The 24978-nt window shown below is 44.2% G+C and overlaps 1 protein-coding gene across 1 annotated transcript in view; it reads left to right on the forward strand.

The window, feature by feature from the left end:
• Positions 1–15538: 15538 nt before the first annotated feature.
• EEPD1 (endonuclease/exonuclease/phosphatase family domain containing 1) overlaps positions 15539–24978 on the forward strand; it is a 91128-nt gene continuing 81688 nt past the window's right edge. Inside the window, exon 1 of the mRNA XM_069958421.1 lies at positions 15539–16686. Within this exon, the coding sequence (XP_069814522.1) occupies positions 15821–16686 (866 nt within the window). The 5' untranslated portion in view covers positions 15539–15820. The remainder of the gene's footprint in view (positions 16687–24978) is intronic.

Genomic DNA, 24978 nt, shown 5'->3' on the forward strand with positions numbered 1-24978 from the left:
CCAGCAAATCTGGCTTTGCTTTGCTCATCTCTAATCTTAATTAATAAGATAAATACTTCCAAAATAAAACAAATTCACATTGCCTATAATCAAGCAATTTTTTTATTTAAGCAAATTACCATGTTGTGCTCAAGGCTATGCTGCACATAACTGGCCTAATGGGGATGGTGTAAAATTCATTGTAAGCCGGAAGCACATCTTCCTGTGTATACTGTAGATGCGCTGCTGACAATGATAAAATTTAACAGCCTGAAAAGTAATTAACTCCAAACTGTTTGTACAGATAAAAGATCTTGAAAATTGTCACAAGAAATCCAAATCTACTATAGTTCTTACTGAATTGATCAAAAATATACAATGTACCAAGCTAGGACATGCTGACATATGAAATCTATAACAAAACGTTTCTAATGTATTAAGTGTAGTGTTGATACATACTGTTTACACTGCAGTTTCTTCTGTGTTAAGCTATTTATATTCATTTACACAGTACCGTATTTTCCGGCAAATAAGGCGACTTTTTAACCCTGAAAAATCTTCTTAGAAGTCGGGGGTCGTCTTATACACCAGGTATGGTCACCCCATATGCTGTGTGGGGAGGGGCTCAAAAATTGCCGCATCCCCACCGTATGGGGTGACCACTGTAAAAAAACAAACAGTTAACTTACCTGATGCCCGTCCCCGGCCTCCGCGCATCACCTAGCCCATTTCCGGCGCAGGCAGTGTGACGGAGACGCTCGGCTGCCAGGAGGGCTTCGGGAGAATGACAGAGGCTCCGGAAGTACCTCAAGCCTCTGTCATTCTTCCGAAGCTCTCTTGGCAGCCAAGCATCTCCGAGCTTCTCAAATGAGACACTCGGCTGCTCGGGAGAGCTTCGGGGACCCTGGCACAGTCAGTGTACGTCACACTGCCTGCACCGGAAATGGGCCAGCAGACATGCGGATTCACTAAGAGGCAAATCCTGCCGGGGAAAGGGGGTGGGGCCTAATATAAGACCAGCGTACTTGTATGCCGGTCTTCATAAATCCAGAGAAAGCCCTGAACACACTCACGTTAACTCCATCTCTCCTCCTCTTCAGTCATCCCCTTTTTTTTTTTTTTTTTTTTTTTTTTTTTAGTTTTGCATGAGGTCCAGTTTCAGATTTGACAGAGATGTATATGGGTTATAATGTCAGTCTCTATTTGATTATTTGATTTTGCAGACACGGTTCATTTGCTATGTTGATACAAACTGTGAATAATAAATGACTGCATTTCTTAAAGGGAATCTGTCAGCACCCGGCCCTATCTAAGGTGCTGACAGTGTAATGTAGCTGGCAGTCCCCTAGTGAGCATGGTAATTTTTTGGGTAATTTATCTTGCAGTGGATTATGCACAATCCTACTGTAATGAAGTGTCAAAGAGGAGTCGTTTGTGACGCACTCTCTGGCACACCTCCCCATTTCGTCCTCCTCCCCCTTCTTCATGAATAATCAATGCTGCCTGGCCTCCTGCCCGCTCAGCTGTCAGCCAGTCTCTCTGGTTGCAGATCAGTCCTCTGTAGGCAGTTTACGCCTGAAAAAAAACTGTCAGATATAGTTGAATCTCTGAACTCAAGTGTGTTGGAGCTTTGGTCTAGGGGTAACTCACCTGTCTACAGACCTGCCAGCAGTTCCAGCAATCATTCATATGGCTTTTCATTACCAAATATTAGCCTGATAAAAACATTCTTTTAACCAACCCAAATAAACACACTTGTATTGGGCAGCTTGTACTTGTGGAGAAGTTGTGTTTTTCATAAATAAAAGCCCTTGCTGATTCTGGACAATGACAGATCACAAAACTGCAGGATTAGACATAGCATCTTTCATGGCTCACAGCATTTAGATACCTACAGGACTTAGGGTAGGGAAGAATAGGGTGCCAAGTTAGCAGTCATGCAAGAAAATCATACAAGCAGGTATCAATGTCAGAAGCAATAATACAAAATGGTAGTGGTGTGCAGGGTGATTCAAATGCAAATGAGTACGAATGACAGACAGGCGTGAAAGATAACAGAGAACCAGGACAATACTATCTCAATGGAAGTAAGCTAAGAACACCAGAGTCAAAGAACTCAATAGTAAAGACAAAACTCTCTAAGCAAAGGCGAATCCCAATACAAAATAATGGACTCTACAAACATGAAACAGAAAGTCATACCAATAAATGCAGAGCACATAGGCTGGCTAGTCAGATTATATATCACAATGAATGCCAGTAAGTGGATGCTTAAAGTGACACTGTCACCCCCTGATGCAGTTTTCATACCTTATTTCATATCATACGTCATGGTGCTTGTTCAAGTAAAAAGTGTCCTTTTATCAACTGCAGATTGTATTAAGTGGGCGTGGCCTCGCGACATTAGCGCCACTTAGCCCCGCACACTGTTGGCCGCCTCCTTGACGCCCATTGGTTGGCCGACGTAAAGGGGGTGGGGTCTAGACCTTTCGCCAGTCTGTTCCAATGGCGGGTGAGGGGGCGGGACCAGCTGTGGCGTTGTGGGCAGGGCTAAGTGGCGCTATTGTCGTGAGGCCACGCCCACTTAATCTGCAGTTGATAAAAGATGAATTTTTACTTGAACAAGCACCATGATGTATGATATAAAATAATGTATGAAAACAGCTAAATTTACCTTTTACACCTGTGTAGAGATGTCAGAATGCAAAAAGGAGGTGACAGTGTCACTTTAAACATCTTGAGAAATAGGGAAACCATCCAAAGCTAGACCAAAGTAAACACAAGTCACTGATTTATTATTGTGGCATCAACAACGTGCAGGCTCGGACTGGCCCACAGGGGAGCAAACAAATATTTAGAAACAGCTGGATATGTCATAAGTTACTGTACAGTATAGCAATCAGCATGTGGAGTATAATCAGGCTCGGATTGGCCCACAGGGGAGCAGGGAAATCCCCCGGTGGGCCCTACCCTTTGGTGGGCCCCCAAACAGAAGGTGGGCCTCCCTGTCTGGCAGCTCCAGGATGACATATAATCATCCAACACTGCTGCGCATGTCTTTTACCTGGTCACTTACTGCCTCTCATCATCATCATCAGCTTTACAGCAATGGAGCAGCTTTATCAATCTGTCAAAACAGTCTGATTCGCCTATAGCAACAAATCACAGCTCACCTTTCATATATTAACAAGCTCTTATAAAATTAAAGCTGAGCCTTGATTGGTTGCTATGGGCAAGTTAGACTGTCTAAGTTGTGCATGGCAACCAATCACAGTTCAGCTTTTATTTTTACCAGAGTAATATGAGAAACGAATGCTGGGCTGTGATTGGTTGCTATGGGCAACATCAAACCATGTTCTTAGTGTGGCCTAACCATAAGCTGTTTGCTTGGTCACAAGTGTGTTTAGTGACCTCTGCAGTAAAGTGCATTGGCAGTCATTAATGGGTAATGCTTCAGATGTGTTTGCCTGCAGTAACCATGGCAACCCTGCACTGTGATGACAAGCGCTTATGTCATAAAGAAGGTTCCATAAAGCAATGCGCCAGAGGACCTTGAGCTTTACTACTTTACTGTCCCCTACCCCTTGGAGGTTCTAGCAGGGGAAAGGGGATGGTCTGCTTTAGACTACCCCTTCATCAAGTCTTCATCTTTTTGTGGAGTGGACCTGGATCTGTGAGGGAAAAGAGATACATCTGCCTAGCCATCAATAAGGTGACATATATTGCAGCCAGATATCTCTCTCATCCAGTTTAGTATATTTATAGTATGGTATTACCCTCTAAGCCCAGGGGAGGGGCAATTCTCCAGCCATGGCTCCCTTGAGGTTTCCCCCACAAGGGGTTTTTCCTTGCCTGAGTGCTGGAGGGTGATTCTTCGTGAGTTGGGGGTCTGCCATTTTCAGTGTCATGTAATTTTAAATAAAATTGGGCCCCTTTGACTCCTGATTACAATGTGTTGTGTCTTTATTTTGCGTTCTTTGGTATAACTTATTATGCTTGGGAGTTGGGGATCCATCACATATTGCAGAGTCATAAAGCTGGACATCTGCCTGCTACACCGATCTATCACCTGTACAATGCACACAAGTAGGATGAAGCAGTGGACAGTAGAATTCCTGCCTGTATGTGCGTATACCTGGGCTAAAGGGGCACTCAAATTTTGATGAAAAAACATGCATAGCAGGGTTTATACCTCCATCTGCGAGGTTTGTCTATCACACCAATCATAGCATATCATAGCAGCATGGACACCACCATAAACATACTGTACATCATATATATGTTGCAGGAAAAGATAAAATCAGGGATTTAATAAAATCCCTAAGGATTTGATGTACGTATCGTGCGTGTGTGTGTACTATGTATGCATATAGGTAATGTGCATTTCTTTATATATGTGCATGATGTGTGTATATATTGTGCATATTTGTATGTAATATGTACTGTATGTACACGTTATGTTCACTAATTTGTAACTCCCCCTCCCATATCTAAACCTGCTGGGAAGTGTCAATTAAAGGAGAAGTCAGTTGAAAAATTTTATTAAAATATTGTATTACCCCCCAAAAGTTATACAAATCACCAATATACACTTATTACAGGAAATGCTTATAAAGTGTTTTTCCCTGTACGTACTACCAGGGGCGGTCTTGGCATTTCTGGGGCCCCAAGCGAAGTTATGTCTGGGCCCCCCCCCTCGACACGTCTCCAAAACAGATAGACCGCTGTGTGTTGCCCCCAGTAGTATATACCCCTTGTGCGCTACCGCCAGTAATATATACTCCTTGTGTGCTGCCCCCAATAGTATATAGCCCTTGTGTCCTGCCCCCAGTAGTATATAGACCCCTGTGTTTTCCCCCAGTTGTATATAGCCCCCCTCGTGCTCACCCAGAAGTATATAGATCTCCTGTGTGCTGCCCCAGTTGTATATAGACCCCCTGTGTGCTGCCCCCAGTTGTATATACCCCCTGTATGCTCCTACACTAGTATATAGGCCCCCTGTGTGCTCCCTCAGGGGTATTTAGCCCCCCTGTGTGCTCCCCCACTTAGATATAGACCTCTTGTGTGCTCCCCCACTTGGATATAGACCCCTGTGTGCTCCTTTAGTAGTATATAAACCCCTGTGTGGTTCTCCCAGTAGTATATAGACCCCCTGTGTGCCCCACCAATATTATATAGACCCCTTGTGTGCTGCCCCAGTAGTATACAGACCCCTGTGTGCTCCCCCAGTTATATATAGACCACCTGTGTGCCTCAAAAGTAGTATATAGACCCCCTGTATGTTCCCCCAGTAGTATATAGACCCCCTGTGTGCCCCACCAGTAGTATATAGACCCCTGTGTGCTCCACAAGTAGTATATAGCCCCCCTGTGTGCTCCCTCACTTGGATATAGACCTCCTGTGTGCTCTCCAAGTTGTATATAGACCTCATTCTGCTGCCCCAAGTAGTATATAGAGCCCCTGTGTGCTGCCCCGAGTAGTATATAGACCCCTCTGTGAAGCCCCAGTAGTCTATAGCCCCCCTGTGTGCTCCTCCTGTTATATAGCTCCCCTGTGTGCTCCCCATTTATATAGACCCCCGATGTGCGCTCCCCCAGTTAAACAGACCCCTGTGTGCTCCCCCTCCCATATAGTATATAACACAATAAAACAAACACTTATACTCACCTGGGTCCGGGCGTCTCCTCTTCTCTTCACTCTTGTGGCCGCAGGAAGTGTTTTCCCTGCGATCACAAGAGGCCCCACTCCCCTTGTCCTGGCGCCGATGCTCCAGTGATGTCACTGGAGCGCCGGCACCACAAGGACAAAGCCGCCACTTGTGACCGCAGGGAAAACCCTTCCTGCGGCCACAAGAGTGACTGACAGGAAGGGGGCCAATGTCTCCTGCCCTGTCAGTGCTGCTGCATGTAACTATGAGCGCTCATTACGAGTGCTCATAGTTACAGTTCAGATGGCAGCAGCGAGCGGGGCAGCGGCCCTGTCCAGCAGGCTTGAGCACAAGAGCGGGGCGTGGGGGCCCTCCTGGATGTTGGGGGCCCCAAATGATTGCTTGGGGTGCTTGGTGCCAAAGACCGCCACTGCGTACTACTGCATCAAGGCTTTACTTCCTAGATAAAATGGTGATGTCACGACCCAACTCCCAGAGCTGTGCGGGCTGCGGCTGCTGGAGAGAATGATGGCAGGGGGACACTGAGGGACACAGGGCACTGGAGGGACACTGAGCATCCCCTGCCATCATCCACTCCAGCAGCCACAGCCTGCACAGCTCTGGGAGTCGGGTCATGATATCACCATTTTACCCAGGAGGTGAAGCCTTGATGTAGTAGTAAATGCAGGGAAAAAAGCACTTTATAAACATTTACCATAATAAGTGTATATCAATAATTTGTATAACTTTTGGGGGGCAATACAATACTTTAATAAAAAAATTTCGGCGGACTTGTCCTTTAAGCGGGGAAAAGCCTCTTGGACTCTTTCTACCATAGAATAAAAGTATTTTCTATGCTATGGAAGCACAGACAAATATATTTAAGGTACCATGTGTCTTCTTGACCTAACAGCATCTAACAGTGTCAGCAGTCTGGAACATGAATTACAGCTGACAGACTCCCTAAAGGAGAAGTCTTGTGAGACTAACAATTGACAGGCAGGCAGTAGGGTATGTGAAGATAATAAATAAAGTATACTTATCAGTCCTTATGCCCCATAGCCCTGCTCTCGGGTCTCTCTCACAGCTGCCAGAAGTATTTTTCGCCCGTGTTCGGTGTACATGTCAGCCCTGGCTCCTCCAGCTGCAATGTCACGAAGCGGCTGATGGATTGACTGCTCAGCCAGTCAGTGACTGCAGCGGTGTCCCATCCCAGTCACTGATTGAGTCAGTGATCCATTAGCCAAGTATGCAGCGTTGCAGCTGGAGGAGCTGCAGGAGGCCTGTGTCTGTCGGATATCGTTAAAGAGGATGTACCACCCGGTACATCCTCTTTAACCTGAACCGACGGATCGATGGGCGCCGGCACGGGGAAGCCATTGCCGCGGTCCGTTTTTCAGCCGGGCCGCCCCCCAGTGGGAGGGAATTCCCTCCCCTGTATGACGCGGCTCACTTAGAATGAATGGAGCCGCGTCATACAGGGAAGGGAATTCCCTCCCACTGGGGGCGACCCGGCCGACCACCCGTGCTTGAGCACCGGCCGGTACCGCTGGATTACATCCACAGCTCTGTGCAAAGTTAATATAGTAATGTGAAAGGCTTGACGCTGGTTATATCTGGTATATGTAGGGTGGGCCCCTAGGATTAAATTCCCTGGTGGTCCCAAGGTACCCCAGTCCGACACTGACAACGTGACGGCTGCCTAGAAACTGATATAATGCTAAATCTGTGCATGGACCATGTTATATGCCGTCCATAATTACTATATTGTGTGTGAGATATAGGACATAGATATACAATATTCAAAAGGTTAAGATCTACTGTTGCAACTTAAGAGTATCTTGATATCTATTTGGTACTGAGTTTTGACAAGGGGGGGGGGGATTATTGGGAAAGCTTATGTAGGACACCATATGAAGCTACAGACTACAGAAAATTCTGCTTCAACACTCCGAAGAAAAGCTCAAGCCCGCATCTTCAAAGTAGAGAGTTCAGTAGTTTAATTTTTAAGGCTCAAAAGAATCTGTTGATCCTAAGTATTAGTGTGGTTCTCGATTTCTCGATTTTATTTGTATATAATTAAGCATTGTGCACCCTACTTAACTGGATAGTTCAACATAAAAAAAATTCTTTCATTTCAACTGGTGCCAGAGATTTGTAATTTACTTCTATTAAAAAATCCCCAGTCTTCCAGTACTTATCAGCTGCTATATGTCCTGCAGGAGGTGGTGTATTCTTTCCAGTCTGACAAAGTGCTCTCTGCTGTCACCTTTGTCCCCATAGAAAATCTCTCCTGCTCTGCAGACTTGAAAGAATACCACTTCCTGCAGGACACACAGCAGCTAAGTACTGGAAGACTTGAGATTTTTTAATAAAAGTCAATTTTATATCGCTAGCACTTTCTGGCACCAGTTGATCTGGTATACTACCCCTTTATAATGCTGTCATTTTGAATTAAAAACCAAAATAGCATCCATACTCACTCTCTGCTGAATATAAGTATGCATTAGGAGACTGCACCTTCCCCACAGCACCTGTCTCCAGAATAGCATCATAGAATTACACTATATTGGGTCTTGCACTACAAGCTATATAGTTATATGTGGCAGGGAGTGGTTAGAACAGGTGCTTGGAAAACTATTCTGGCCCTGAATTTAAAGTGATTTAGAAAACTGAGTGTTGTGCATAGTGCTGTTATTTTTCATAAAAACAATAATGGTAGACTTTAATGCACTTTTAAGCCACAATACAATGTCCAGGGGAAGCTTTACCTCAGCATGCTGTATGCAGATACTCTGTATAACTTTATTTTAAAACCTTTGCACTGTCAATTTTAGTATTGCCGCCCTTGTATGTGTGTAACATTCAACTGCTACATTTATGTAATGTCTAGACTTTAGACTAGGAGTTATGTTTTGCAAGATAACCATCAAAAAGGTCACCATTGGGAAATAAACCTCAAATATATATTTATTTTGTTAAAACAAAATATTCTGCCTACTGGACCAAAGGGTCTTCATGGTTAAGCAGAAGCTTTAATCAGTTGTCATTGTATACAACTAAAAGAAAAAAAGACTTACAGGAAAAGTAGATAAACATTATAATTATATCTCACATTAAAACACACATGAACAAAAACAACAACTCACATAACTAGTGAGTAATAAATGGCCCAGTGACAACAGAAAGAGGAAAAACAGGTAGGAAACTTCCAATCTAAAAAACAAACTGCAAGTGGCACTCTATTGTGGTAAGAGAAATAAATAGTCCAAAGTCGGCAGAAATACACCCATGGGTGTCCCTATTCAAACCACACTGAGCAAGAAAATCTCACACCTGCAGATAGGTCAAATAACAGAATATACCCAAATTGGACCTAAGTATTGAACACCCATAGGGCCATGTATACTTGCCAGGTCTGACACAAAAAGCAGCCCAGCTATCCAACAGGTAATAGGAATCTAACTATAGGGAGGAAAGGCTCCCAACCATACCTGGCACATGTTTCTCTCAAAGTGGCTTCTTCTGGGTTCTGAGTTGTCACTGTAGCAAAATATCATTTCAAGTATATCGACATAGAACCAAGGTGACCTTTATGATAATAGGGTAGTAAGACTAGTAAACATTATTTTTTTTTAAATTTAAATTAGTTTTTTAATCACTCAAAATCTGAAATAAGTGCCCATCTGATGTCTATTGTGTTGTAGTATGCGTCTTCTGATCACCAGTTATAAATTAAATGGTTCCATGTACAATATTCATACACTGCTATACCCTAAAAGACTTAAAAACCTGGCTATAAGCAAGTAAGAGTACAACTTGCCACTATGATTTTATAACGGCATTTTATTATTAAATTTATTGTATAAACCATTTATATCTACAGCTATAGAGGGCATTTGGAATTCAGCAACACAATAATTAAATTGAACAGTATCACAATCATGTTATAGGTTGAAGATTCACTTTCAGCAAATTTGCACAGGATTTCAAGGATTTCAAGACTGCTCCATTCTCTGAATTACAAGCATATTGGCCAATAACTTCATTACTGCAAACATAGCCATTACTCCAGTGTAAAATATGTCCTGGTAGTAGAAAACTTCTGCTGTTTTAAGAAAAATATTTTATAGCCACGTAGTTCTTCAAAAGGCTAGATATTTGTAGCTGAGTTATTTAAATATAGAATGAAGAAAGTGATTTTAGCAAAGCATTCACATTTCCATCTCAGCTTACGAAACTTGGCATACCACATTAACAGAAAGCCAAAGTGTTACAAATTTGTGCTTGGTCGACCTGTGGTTTTATAGAGAACACTGAGGGCTAAAGCAATTGTAACACCATCTAATGGAGAGCTGTTGTACTGTAAGTCATTAGAGACTGTGGCAAGGGTTATCAGAGCTACACAAAGGGGGAATGAAGGACACAGCTAGTAAGACGAGACAAGGAATGGCCTATGATGAAAGCACTGACTATGCACATTCATATGGGAGGCATCCATGAAATATAAAACAACACTAAACACTAATGAATATACCTGCCGTAAGTCAGAAGGCTGGCTGTGGTTTAACACTGCCTCACTACACTAGGACCACTGATTTCCATCATCTGAATGCAGTTTCTAAGTTCTTTCATTACTTGTGTGGGTATTTCAAAAACATACTAAGGGTACGTTCACATGTATTGTATCGGCAGTGGATTTTATGCTGCAAGTTCCTGGCGAAATCCGCTGCAGATACCAGCCCATTCACTTCAATGAGATGACATCCTCGCAGCCATATTGTCATCCCGCTGCGAGTATGTCAAGCTTGCTTCGGGGGCTTCTGGCGTATCCCGGAGCTCAGCCAATCAGTGCGCTGACAATAACTGCATCACCTGCTAAACGGACCCCAGGACAGATATTAGATTAAAAGCAGCTTTCTGATAGCACAAGTGGTTTGGGGGGCAGATTGTGGGTAAAGAGTCAAAAAGACAAATAGTGAATAAGAGTGAATAAGACAAATATATCAAGCAGATTCTCCTGTGTGTGTAGTGGATGCAGCTAGTCTCCAGCCTCTATGTCCTGAACAACTCAGAACTAGACCAGATGGACCAGGCGGTCTTTTTCTGCTTACAATCTTCTGTTTCTAACTAAATATTCATCATACACAAAGAAATACTGCTAACAATGCCAGATTCCTGAAATATAGAGGTGAGCCATAGTGATGTAGCAGTCAGCCATAGTAATATAGGGGTCAGCCATAGTGATATAGAGGAGTCAGCCATAGAGATATATGTGTCCGGCGCCCAGTCGTCGCATTGATTGCGCATGCGCCGCCTCGTAACTCCGCAGTGCTGACGCAATGACGTGTTTGGGTCACCGACGCCTCTCTGGTGTGTCCGCTCAGCGCCATCCCCGCCCTGTGTTTCTGAAGTTCCTGGCCTTTCCCGGCCTCTCTTGTCTGTCCACGCCCCCCCGCCGCATACCATGGTGCCGCCCGCTGTCATCATCAGCTGGTCGTCTTCCCGGCCCATGCGCCATTGCGCTCCTAACCCGCGTAGTGATGCAAGTGGCTAGTCGGAGAAAACCGGCAGCATCACTGCACGTGCACGGCTTAGGAGCGCAATGGCGCATGGGCCAGGAAGACTACCAGCTGATGATGGCAGCGGGCAGCACCATGGTATGCGGCTGGGGGGCGGGGAAAGGCCAGGAACTTCAGAAACACAGGGCAGTGATGGCTCTGAGCGGCCACACCAGAGAGGCGGCGCTGACCCAAACACGTCATTGCGTCAGCACCGGGGGGTTACAAGGCGGCGCATGCGCAAACAATGCGATGGCTGGGCACCGGACAGAGGGCGGTCAGCAGGCGGAGCGCGAGGCGGGAGAGACAGAGAAGACCACCACACAGGCGGTGCTGGCCTAGGACACGATCGCTCTAGGCCATGCCTCTTAGACACGGTTCCAGCTACAGTAAAGTATGATTTTAGGGCACTGGAAAGCGACACCATTGATGATAAACATACCACCAGCAAGAACTTATCATCAGCTACAGGAAGGTATGAGTAGTTGTGGGGGGCACAAAGTGGGTACAGAGTTTCTTTAAGTGGTGATGAAGGTATTTTTAAGGTTTCACCACTAGATGTCTGTATTATGTATTACTAGGTATTGCACAGCTGAGGAAGGTAATGGGTTAATGTTCTTTTTATACCATGTGTTTCTAGTCACCTATAGGAGGTGCCCTCTACTCTCAGCCTATTATCTTTCTTCTTTCTTTTGCACACACTCCTTTCCACCACTCACAGGGTGGATTACTTAGCCCCTGTAGGAAGTAGTTACTTGGTGGGGGAGGTGTAACTTCAGGTCTTATCTAGATTCTCGTGGGAGAAGGACACATAGAGCAAACGTCCCTTCTGTAGCCAAGCCAGGCCCTGGCTTATGCCAAAATGGACAAAAGTAAGTTGAGACTGAGACCCGAAAGTGTACAGATGCAGCTAGAGACAACAAGTTCTTTTACTACTTATACTATATCTACTATGCAGTGCTAAAAACTACAAAAGGAGAAGAGTCTAGGAACATCCTAGCCCATGTGAACCAGTCTAAAAAGTGCAGGCCAGTATCCTGAGAGACAAGAGGAACTAGCCTGGATAGGACAAAGCTACCAAGGAAGGTCTATGTATAGTGCAGGTAACTGGAACACCCCTGGGAACTTAGCTTCACCCAGGTAACCACGAGTAGGACTTGTATCACCCTATTAGGACGGGACACTCGATACTGTAGGGCACAAGGTGGTCAGACCAAAGTCTATACACAGGTACAAGTAACTTCTCACTCTACAAGTATTCTCAACAGTTTCGGCACAGTACATTGCTACATTGGGTTAGGACTATCTCAACAAACTCTTCTCCTCTACTTTCAATTCTTCAAGCACCTCTACAACTAACTGTCTTCTATTCTACTTCTTCAGTACCTCCTCAAGCACAACCAAGTGAAGCACTAAAGTCTGTTTAACCCCTTAAGGTCCAAGCCAATTTTCGTTTTTGCGCTTTTGCTTTTTCCATTTTATGTTTAAAAGTCCATAGCGCTTGCATTTTTTCACCTAGAGACGTATATGAGCGCTTATTTTTTGCGAAACCAATTGTACTTTGCAATTACAGGCATAATTTTTCCATAAAATATGTTGTGAAACCGGAAAAAAATCATTTGCGCTGTCAAATTGAAAAAAAAAGAATTTGTTTTGATTTCGGGGAGTTTTGCATTTACGCCGTTCGTCCTATGGTAAAACTGACTTGTTATGCATGTTCCTCAAGTCGTTACGATTACTATGATATATAACATGTATAACTTATATTGTATCGGATGGCCTGTAAAAAATTCAAACCACTGTTAACAAATATATGTCACTTAAAATCGCTCCATTCCCAGGCTTATAGCGCTTTTATCCTTTGGTCTATGGGGCTGTGTGAGGTGTCAGTTTTTGCGCCATGATGCGTTCTTTCTACCGGTACCTTGATTGCGCATATACGACTTTTTGATCGCTTTTTATTACATTTTTTCTGGATTTGATGCGACCAAAAATGCGCAATTTTGCACTTTGGGATTTTTTTGCGCTTACGCCGTTTACCGTGCGAGATCAGGAATGTGATTAATTAAAAGTTCAGGCAATTACCCGCGCCGGCTAACAGAGGCACTGCCCGGCTGCACGTGTCAGCCGGGATCAGCGCCGTTCAGAGCGGGGTCCCGGCGGGACCCCGCTCTGAACACCCCCCGCGGCGCCATGACGTATTAGATACGTCATGGGTCGCTAAGGGGTTAAAGAGCTATTTTACCAAACTGTATTTTACTACTAAGAGACTGCACAGTAAAGCTGTTATATTTTTATGTCACTGGGACTCCGTTATCTTTTCCTCCGCACCAGCACCCATACACACTAGCTGCGCACCTTGGGTTATTTCTCCAATTTCTGTGGGTGGGTATCGATAGTCGGGGTGGGTCATTTGCCCTCAGTTTTATGATAGGGCAAACAGTGTAAACACAACCACTCTCCCCCAATAAAAAATTTTTTATTTTCCATTTCACTACGCAAATAATTTTTTTTTTTGAGGCTCTGTGGCAGTTTTTCCAAAATGAAGCATGCTGAGGGTGTGCTGTTTGTTTTTGCCAAACTGTGGTGTTTTTCTACAATAGACTTCATTGGATTGTTATGGGTGTCTCAAAAAAAGCACACAGAAACGCCTAAACCCCTAAAAAGTTCAAAAAGATCAAAGTCAAAACACCAGGAGAAAACACAAACGTGCGAAATTGGCACATTGGCCCTTTTATTGCATGAAAAACGCCAGACAAAAAGTGTGTGTGAGGGCATCCTGAGATAGTTTTTGGTTATCTCCCCTATTGTCCGCACTTTTAGGCTATGTTTACACAGCGTATGTTTTCGTAAAAGTAGGGCCGTTGTTGCAATCGGCAACAACGGCCGTACTTTGTACGAAAGGGCACGCTGCCTTATCTTCTATGGGAGTGTATACTCATAGCATACGCTCCGGCCGGGATCTTTCGCGGCACCACAAACAACTTATATGTCAGTTTTTTGCAGCCGCTATTCAGTAAATAGTGGCCGCAGAAAGCCATGTCAGTGCACACTATGGAGCGAGCGGATTTGGCCGCTCGCTCTTTAGTGTGCAGTGGGGAGTTCTGATGCGGGCGTGCACGGATGCACCCGCATCAGAAGTCTGCGGCCTGAAAGATCATCCAGCTGGTTCTGCAGTACCGGCGGGGATGATTTTTTCAGAGACCGGCCGTTCTGTGACCCGGCCGGGTCATGGAACGGCCGGTCTCTTACGTTGTGTGAACATAGCATTAAGAAGTGAAATTGTGACACAGATTTTACATAGAATTTCTTTTTGCTACACAAGTGTAAAGATTTTTTTTTTTTTTTTTTGCGAGCACTGTGTATGTATGCATGTGTATGTGTAGCTTCTCTTCATTGCAGTTTTCATGTACAGTGATGCCTTGGATTACGAGCATAATTCGTTCCAGGACCATGCTTGTAATCCAAATCCACTCTTAAACCAAAGCAAATCTTCCCATAAGAAATCAAGTAAATGCTGAAAATTTATTCCACACCCCCAAAATAATGATTTTTTTATTCTGGAAAACATGTAAAACAACTGAGACAAATATTTAGAAGCAGCTGGATATGTAATAAGTCACTGTACAGTATAGCAATCAGCATGTGGAGTATAATGTATAGTAACTGCATAACCCTGAAATACAGCAGCAGTTTGTAGATACAGGATGGAGCTGCAAATCCCCATAATGCAGTAGTGTAGTACAACAGGCTAGAATTACCTCCACAGTCCTGTCCCCTGATGCAAGCCCCAGCCTGAAGTGGATATGCTATGATTTGGAAGGTGAGGGAGACTTCCTGGGTCAGAGTACAGTACTGTACACCCTAGCTATGCAGACCATGCCCCTCCCCCTACTCCCCCTCCCACCCAGTACAGGGAGCTCTTAAACCAAAGCAATGCTCTTAAACAAAGTCACAATTTTGAAAAACTGTGAGCTCTTAAACCAAGTTGTGATTCCCCTCCTATAATGTTCTCCATTCACAGCTGAGGGAAGTGTATCAGTTGGAGGTTGTGTAAGATTCCTCACTTTTTGACAAATTTCACAAAACTCCAATTTGTTGCTATTATTACACGGCCCGTGCTGCCTTCTTCTGCACTCTGCAGCATCATTGACATAGTACACAGCTGTGGAACACCGCACAGGCGATAAATACTCTTCTATCATGAGAAGAATGTCACGATACAGCGTGTAATGTCGCGAGTGAGCACGGTACCGGGACAGACGGAAGGAAGGCGCTGAGGTAAGAGCTGGAGCCGCTCGGTGCAGAGGGACTAGTCATCACGGGGGCGGGGCCATGGCGGAGGGGCGGGGTCTGGGCGATACGTCTGGAGCTGTGAGGAAACAGAGCGGAGCACACTGCACAGGACCCGGTGATCCGCCTGCCCGGGGATGCTGCTCCGGTGGTCGCCGCCACATCAGCCGCTCATCCGCACACCGGGAAGCTGTCATCATATGCCGGTAGGACATCACTGCACATGGCTACCGGTGTCCTAGCTCTAGTAGTCACTCCGTTCTCCCGGCGCTGCCGCATGTAGTCGCCTTGCTCTGGGGATCTCCGCTCTTGCAGGACCGGTGTGGGGAAGAGTCGCAGGATGGGGGGGAACCTCGGCTGTCACCGCTCCATCCCTAAGGACCCGTCAGACTTGTGTCAGAAGAACCGCAAGTTCAGCGCCGCCTGTAACTTCAGCAACATCCTGGTGAGCCAGGAGCGGCTGAACATCAACACGGCCACCGAGGAGGAGCTGATGACCTTACCGGGGGTGAGCAGGCAGGTGGCGCAGAACATCGTGGAGTACCGGGAGTACATCGGGGGCTTCAAGAAGGTGGAGGACCTGGCGCTGGTGAGCGGGGTGGGGGCGGCCAAGCTGGAGCAGGTGAAGTTTGAGATCTGTGTGAGCAGTAAGAGCGGCTCTGCCCAGCACTCCCCCAGCTCCCTGAAGAAGGAGCTGGAGATTGGGCACCATAGTGGGCACCTGTCTGCCACCAGGATCAACATCAACACCGCCACCGCCTCCCAGCTCCTCAACCTCAGAGGGTTAACCGAGGAGATGGCGCAGGACATCGTCCACTACCGCACTCAGCACGGCCCCTTGAAGAGCATTGAGGACTTGGTGAAGGTGGACTCTATCACCATATCATTTCTGGATAAAGTAAGGCACCAGGTCTATGTACAGAGGTCTAGGCCGCCGTCCACTCACACCAATGGAGGCTTACACTTCATGGCCAAACCTCATCCCAGTCCAACCTCTTTAAGCTTACAGAGCGAAGACCTGGACTTCCCACCTGGGGGACCAACTCAACTCATATCTACACGGCCAGCTGTGGAGGTCTTTGGTGGTGTCAGGGAAGGGAAGCCAGTGCTCAGGCTGGCGACATGGAACCTACAAAACTGTAGTCTGGACAAGGCCAGCAATCCCGGGGTGAGGGAAGTGGTGTGCATGACCATTCTGGAAAACTGGTAAGTGGGCACTGGTGCAAGTGTTATAGGTCATGTTGTAAGTGCCAAGGTCTAAGCTAGTCCATTGCGTTATGTAAATATCCTCACCTGACCCCATTTTCAGGGGGATTATGGAAGGCATGGTACTTGTTGCTGCGATCTGTTGCATATAAATAAATGTATAATGAAATACTGCAATAATATCCTTTAAATATATGAATTCTGCTTTCGTCCAATAGCTAAATATGGTTTTGACTAAAGACTTAGCTATGGTATAGCTCGTACAAGCAAGGCACCTGACCTACAATGTCTGATTTGTTGCAAATACAGCAAAATACTGGTTAGCATCATCACCAGCAAGGCTGTCATTGTTCTGCACCTATGATGCACAGAAATAGCGAATGTAAACACAAAGCCGTGGTATATATGTATATATATATTTATGCCTAAATCAAAAACATCTTTTAGGTAATAATAAGAAAAGTCTGTACAGTCTCTTCTTAATCTTCAGCGTGCTTCAGGTAAGTTTAGGTAGAAGACTTCACTCACTATGTTCCTTGGTGAGGATACTGCAGCATCTAGGACAGCTCAGAGGAAGAGCCACAGAAACTTTAATTGGTGGAAAGTGCAGTTTCGATGGAAGCAGCTAGCTAGCTGTCACGGTCTTTCCCCAGCTTTATCTTCTGATCCAAGCAGGTCTTAGCTGTGACCCCCAACCCCCCCCCCCCATTTTAAGGCCGGATTCACACAGTGTATGACAAGGGCAGTACCGGCCGAATCACTACTTTTCATTTGGAATGCTGGCACAGACAATGTAATGTGTGGGCAGAGCTGTACTTTACATTGTCTGCACTGTTAGTGTTGTGCGGCCGCTATCCATAGGACACAATGTTATTTTAATTTTCAGTAAATAGCGTCCGGTGTTGCAACGGCCATTACTTATTAACAATTTATGTATTGTGAATTTAGCCTAAGGGTAGCTTCACAAGTACTGGATTTGCAGGGGATTTCACACTGCGAGTTTGCAGCAAAATCCAATGCGAATCAATGTAGTGTAAAGGTCTATGGGGTTACATATCCGCAGCGGAATTTTCATTCCACTGGGGATATGTAACCTGGCCCCTTTAACCACCCGCAGCCCCCGGCCTGGAACATACATTACCTGCTCGACACCGCGGCTGTATGTGAGACTCCCGGCTCCCGTCGGTCCCCATCAGCTAATCAATGCACATCAGCACTGATTGGCTGATGGGGACTGACGGGAGCTGGAAGCCTCACATACAGCTGCGGCGCTGAGCAGGTAATGTATGCCGCGGGGGGTTAAAGGGGCCAGGTTATATATCCGGAACAAAATGAAAATTCCGCTGCGGATATGTAACCCATAGACCTTTGCACTACATTGATTCGCAGTATGAAATCCGCTGAGAATCTTTTACATGTGAAGGCACACTTAGGCTATATTCATGCATCCATAGTGCTGTCAGCAATTGCACTTTGTGCATCCATAGTGGTTTGCAATTCACGGACCACTACATTATAGACAGTGACCCATACCGCAGTTACGTATCCACACTAGAACATGTCCTATTTTTGTGTGGCGTGGATCGCAGCCTGTTCACAGATCCGCAAAAATTGTGGATGTTTGAATAGGCACATAGAAACCCATGGGACCTAAATTTGGCCATAGTTGCAGATTTGAATGAGGCCTAAAGCTACACTTTTCGTATGTCATAAATGTTCTCACCAGTACACTGTTGGTACGGTATGCTTTTAGTTAAAGGGGTGCTCCAGCGGGGGGGGGGGGCACTTTTGTGCTGGGACCAGGGAGGAGGTGGCCTAGGGAAAAGACGTCCACTTACCTCCCTGGTTCCAGCGGCGGGTCCCGCATCGTGGCGCTCCGGTCCGCTCAGCCACTCAGTGAAGGAGGCGGGATCCGTTTCAAGTCCGCTCAGATCCCGTCTCCTTCACTGAGTGGCTGAGTGGACCTGAGACATCACGTCTCGGGCCCGCGTCAGACACCCGGAAGCGGCTGGGAACCGGGGAGGTGAGTGGACGTCTTTTCCCTAGGCCACCTCCTCCCCGGTCCCAGCACAAAAGTGCCCCCCCCGCTGGAGTACCCCTTCAATAGATTTATGACTATAGTATACAATATGATAAAAAGACAGACTAGGAGAACTGAAAGGTAAGTATCACATGCTTGTATTGTTAAAGCTTGCTGTATCTACACAGATAAGGGGTTTCGGACTAGACCAAGCATTTTTTATGTATGTGTGCCTAGTTGTACATTCTGCTTAGTCACTGACCGGCAGTGTATTTACTGTAAACTGGGGATGTGAAGACGTCATGCTTTGTGTAAACATGTTAAATGTTATTAATAGAACAAAACCCCTATTTGATGTGTATTAGTATAAATAGCATAACTACATCGACAATCCAGACTGAGATACCAAAGAATTTTAGAGCCCCTTCTCAGCCAGACAGACATGTCCCCTTTAGTTATATTGTACACCTTATCAGTAAGGTCTAATAGGTTATTTGTGATTCCTCTCTTTAAGTTGTATGTCTTCAATTATCAAAAAGTGGTTAATTTTTGTTTCTTGGCTGCTCAAAAGTTTGTCATCAATACAATGCCCTAAAATGCCCTTTACTTTTAAGTACAGTGGTGACTTGGATTACGAGCATAATTTGTTTTGGGACCGTGCTTGTAATCCAAATCCACTCTAAGTCTATGTTCACAATGCGTACGAACCGTGAACATACGCCCGTAGTACAGTTATGCTTCCCTAGCTTGTTTCGAAGTGATCTGAGGCAGGTCATTTACTTGGAAATCTTCGCCCAGCCCCGTAAACCACACAGAACCTTTTGGATCGAAAAATCAAGTTCAATTTGGCTGAAATAAGTACTTTGTACGGGACCGGATGGGAATCCACGGCCGTGAGTTGGAATATTTCCGTCCTCAAACAATGGTCTTGTTCATTTTTCACGGAGCCGCATACTATCCAGCCGTAAGCTCATACGTAGTGTGCACTGTGTGGGCATATATCGTATACTTTCAAGCGAACGCATCAACCTCAAAACTACGTGCGTATGTTTGCGGTTCGCACTACGGACGGAATCATACGCAGTGTGAACATAGCCAACCAAATCAAAATTTCCCACAATCATTAAAATGCAGACAATTCGTTGCTCACCTCAAAAATAATGATTTATTATTCTGAATAACATATAAAACAAATGAAACAAACATTTATAAACAGCTTAATATGTCATATCATTACTGTAGAGTATAACAAACAATATGTAGAGTATAATGTAACTATATAAACCGTGTAGCAGTATAGCACACAATAAATAAAATATTGCTGCCATACCTGTGAATCCTGGGTCATTTGCTTTATTTTGAGTAAAAAAAGAACATGTACGGCATGGGAACCCTAGGCACTACCTCCATGATATTGTTACGGCCACATAAAATAAGTTTGTTAAAATAAAACAAAAGAGGCAAAATTCACAGGTGCAGCGGCGATACTTTTATTATGTGTCCTGCTACAATACCAGCTTAGTATGTATGGGAGACAAAGTAACAAATTTGCTGTAATATTATTTAACCCTAGACATCAGTTTGTCTGCAAAATAAATAGCATCTCTTATGTGGACCTGGTAAGGCTGGGTTCACATTGCGTTTTTGCAGTCCATTTTTTTCATCTGTTTTATGTAAAAAAAAATGGATGAAAAAACAGATTTATTTGTTTGCATCCATTTTGATCCGTTTTTTTCATGACTTCCATGATAAAAAACGGATCAAAGAGCATTGTTTTTTTTTTTTTTTTAGCATACACAAAAATGTGGTAGACCATGTTTTTGTGTACACTAAAAAAAGTTGCGTTTTGATCCTTTTTTAAATTTTATAATGGAAGTAAAAAAAAAAAAACTGGTCAAAACAGATGCACACAAATGCATCAGCAGCAGGAGTGTAATATGTAATTGTGAGGACCTTTAGGAGTATGTGATGTCAGAACAGGACAAGCTCATGAATAACCAGTCCACATGGCAGGTGATACTAGTGATGATTCATATGGCAATATCACAGTATATACATCATGCACACAGCAGTGTTACAGCTCATGGATAATCCACTTAGCAAACTCACCACCCAGAAATGAAGCCAACAGTAATGTCACTAGTGGGATAATCATGTCACAGCAGTGGATTATTGCACATGTGATGTTACAGTACAGGGATTATAAGATAATATCACAGTAAAAGAATATTTTCCTTGCTTTTCCAGAGATCTGTCATTATCCTAAGCGGTGATTCTCCTGACATGTAGTCACACCGATGCACAGCTGTTCTAAGTTTTTCCATTGGTCATACAGTATCATTTGTGGACATGGCAGAATTTCAGTATCTTATAGATTATAACTAGAGATAAGCGAATCGCTTTGTTTTCTCGGCAGTCGGCTTATGCGCCAGCTGCCTTTGATCTCCGTGCTGCTCCTCCCTGGGTGCCTGGAAAAGCTGGATTCAGTCTTGGGAAGCTGGTAAAAGTTTTCCAGGACTGGATACAGCTTTTCCAGGCACCCGGGGTGGAGCGGCACGGATATTAAATGTAACTTGGTGTATAAGCCGAGTGCCAAGCAAATTGGCTCATCTCTAGTTATAACCTAAGAGACCTGATTGTTGGAACAAATGGGTCAGGCTGTGTTCACATGTTGCAGTCAGATCACAGCTCATGTTTTTTTTTTAAACTGCAGTGTCCTGTGATTACAGAAAATACTGCAAAAGGCAACATATTACACAGCCTCAAGGAGCTTTAACACAGGCAATTGTCATGTAAAAAACCCAGTTCCCAGTCATCAGTGTAAAACCAATATCTACTATTATTATCTGTCACCAGGACAATGCCTCCTAATCCATAGACACTGTTACATGCATTGTACGCAAAGGATACAGTTTATATACTGTATTTGAAAATAATCTGTGTGTCTTTCGGTGACCACGGTGTGGGAATTTGGGCTTAGATGTTGTGTAGTGGCACCTTGTCAGTAGATGTATTATTATAGTTTGGTTATGAAAGAGCTGGAGTCCCCAATTCAATATTTTGGTTAGAAAACCCATTCAAACCCCTGATTTTTATCATGAAAAGCATAGTATATTGTTTGATGGTTGAGTATTTGCTTATATTAGGTTTGAGAGTGCAATATAAAACTTGCAACCTGTGAATGACCTGAAATTTAACACGCAAATCTAATTCAGTATATAAGGCAGCGTGCCATGGACCTGCTAAACCTTCCCTCTGCTTGTTTAGTCTGAAGGTCTGGTGTCTGTAGATGCATAAAGATAAGCTGCAATACATTTAAGCCATATAGATTTATTTATGTCATCCTGTTTATACAGCACCATCGTATATCACCGCACTATGCAGATAATGCAGTCTGATTATTGCTTTCTGCTGTGTATCTAAAGACACCTGAAAGGGTAATGTTCCATAAAACTGGCTGGTTGGCACATTGGCCCAGATTTATTGACCCAACCTATGTGCAAACTAAGGGTACTATTACACCAACAGATCTGACGACAGATTATCTGCCAAAGATTTGAAGCCAAACCCAGGAGTGGATTTGAAAAGAGAAGAAATCCAGTCTTCCCTTTATAACCTGTTGTCTGTTTATAGTCTGTTCCTGGGTTTGTCTTCAAATCTTTGGCAGATAATCTGTCGTCAGATCTGTTGGTGTAATAGTACCCTAAGGGTCCTATCACATACAGCGATTTTTAACGATTAATGACTAACGATAAACAATCGCAAACGAGATTGTTTATTGTTAACCGATAGTTACTATGATCGTTTACTCCTTCTGATCCCAATGTGCGATTACACTGAACGATTAAGTGAAAAAATGGGGAACTTGAGCGAACGATTAGCGAACTATTAACGATAACTTTAGTTCAGATCTAAATCAACGATCAATTACATACAAACGATTTTTCGATTTTTAGCACGAAAATCGTCCTGTGTAATAGGGCCCTTAGAATAGACAGACTTTAACCGCACCAGCTATATCTGCGTGGTATGGACTGTTTGAAACCTGTTACATCAGAAGACGGTCTACTCTATGCTTACAAGTATTACTGTGCACCAGCATTTTGGCACACTTTTAGGCTCAAGCCTTTTAAGCAAAAGTGTCTAAAATATAATACCACATTTTGGACAGAGTATTGGCACAGGCACATTAGTACAACTGGGCCATTGTGCCTGTTTGTGATAAAAGACTGGTAAACGATTTTCTCTTATGCCATGATGTAATAAGAAATGTTAAAGTGACTCTGTACCCACAATCTGACCCCCCAAATCGCTTGTACCTTCGGTTAGCTGCTTTTAATCCAAGATCTGTCCAGGGGTCTGTTCGGCAGGTGATGCAGTTATTGTCCTAAAAAAACAACTTTTAAACTGGCAGTCCCATTCCCAATGGCCGTGGCCTAGAGTGTCTGTGCATTAGGCTGGCACACCCTCTCTGTCCCTCCTCCCCGCCCTCTTCATCATTAGGAATGCCCCTAGAAAATTCTCTCCTGTCTGAACATTGAACAGGTGCCTTAACGATCCAGCCCATGTGCCATGCTAACACAGCTGATGAATGGGAGACAGTCTGCCTGGAGCATTCCTAATGATGAAGAGGGCGGAGAGGAGGGGCAGAGAGGGTGTGCCAGCCTAATGCATACACAATCTAGGCCACGGAAAGGGTTAAAGGGGTTATCCAGCGCTACAAAAACATGGCCACCTTCTTCCAGAGACAGCACCACTCTTATCTTAAGTTCAGGTGTGGTTTGCAATTAAGCTCCATTCACTTCAATGGAACTAAATTATAAACCCCCAAACAAACTGGAGACAAAAGCGGTGCACTCTCTGGAAGAAAGTGGCTTTTGTAGCGCTGGATAACCCCTTTAAAGTGAAACTAATTACAATCCTGCAACCCACCAAAGACTGGCCTATGTCATGTTACTTGGAAATAGCAGTATGTTCTGATCAGTGGGGCTGCCGGGACCTCCGCTGATCCTGAGAATAAAGGATTAGTGGGAGTAACATTTGGAATGATCAGAAAGTGATGACAAGTGAAGTGTGCAGTATGCCATTAATGTCTTTGGTTAATATAAATCCTTAAAGGGGAAGTCCGTGGTCAGACTTTTTTTTTTCAAAAGAGCTAGGGAGGAAGTGGCTGAACATAACAACATGCACCTAGCTCCCCGGCTCCAGTGCAGGGGCCCACTGTCCCCCGCCCTGGTTCCCTGTTCTGTAGCTACTTCCTAGTCTGAACGGGACCTGACATGTCAGCGGTCAGAGGCTGTCAGCCCCACCTCCTGGTTGATTGGAGTCTCATTCTATAAACTGCAATGACAACAGAGGCCTCCTCAAAGGCTTGCTTATTAACGCTAACGCTATTAACAGAAGAGGAATGGTCTTGGTTGACTGCTTGGATTTGGACATGTATAGGAGAATGAATATTGCAGTTAAAACTTTTTTTTTTGCAGACAAAAGTATTGAATATTTGATATGTTTATGAACTAATGATAATTAGGATGTTCTTACCCCGTGCATGAACTTTAGTCTTGCTAGTGTATTGTAACAGTGACAGACTCCAGTAGGATGGTCAGTGACTGACAGTCTCTCTGTTAGGAATCTGTGGAATCAGAGTGTAAAACAATGGTCAGCCTTGTTTGCATGCTGAGGAGGAGAAAATGATTCTGTAATCTGCATGGCTGCTTGGGAAGCTTTTGAGGACAGTTCTGTGTCGGTGAGAGATACAGTATAACTTAAATTATTAGTGAAAACTCATGACTATGAGAGTCTACTAACTAACCAGTGTAAATTGTATGGGTTCTATATAATGCCATTGCAATGTGTAATGGCACATTTTAGTTTTGTATGAAGCCTAAAGTAATTATTTCTACTGCATAGAAATTGCTAATGAAAAAGGTAGCAAAGGTTTTTCTTTTTTTTTTTTTGGGGGGGGGGGGACACACCTTCTAGTCCTCTTTTTCCTAGTTTTGCTGATGTTTATTGTCACAGGAACTTCCTGCGCACTCCAATGATTGACAGCTTCTTCCTAATGGGAGTGAATTACTTACCCACTAGGGACCTACCTCTCCCATTCCCAAGATATGTAATTTTATAGTTTGACAATTCAGTTAACAGTCACATGGGCATGAATTTTATCTTAATCGGAATGGATATCAGGTGATGGGTATGATTATCCAGTCAGGCCATCAAGTAACATCATATTCCAAGCGATAACCATGCAAGTTCAAATGCTGGATATA

This window comes from Dendropsophus ebraccatus, chromosome 2 (genome assembly GCF_027789765.1).
Source record: "Dendropsophus ebraccatus isolate aDenEbr1 chromosome 2, aDenEbr1.pat, whole genome shotgun sequence".
Lineage (NCBI taxonomy): Eukaryota > Metazoa > Chordata > Amphibia > Anura > Hylidae > Dendropsophus > Dendropsophus ebraccatus.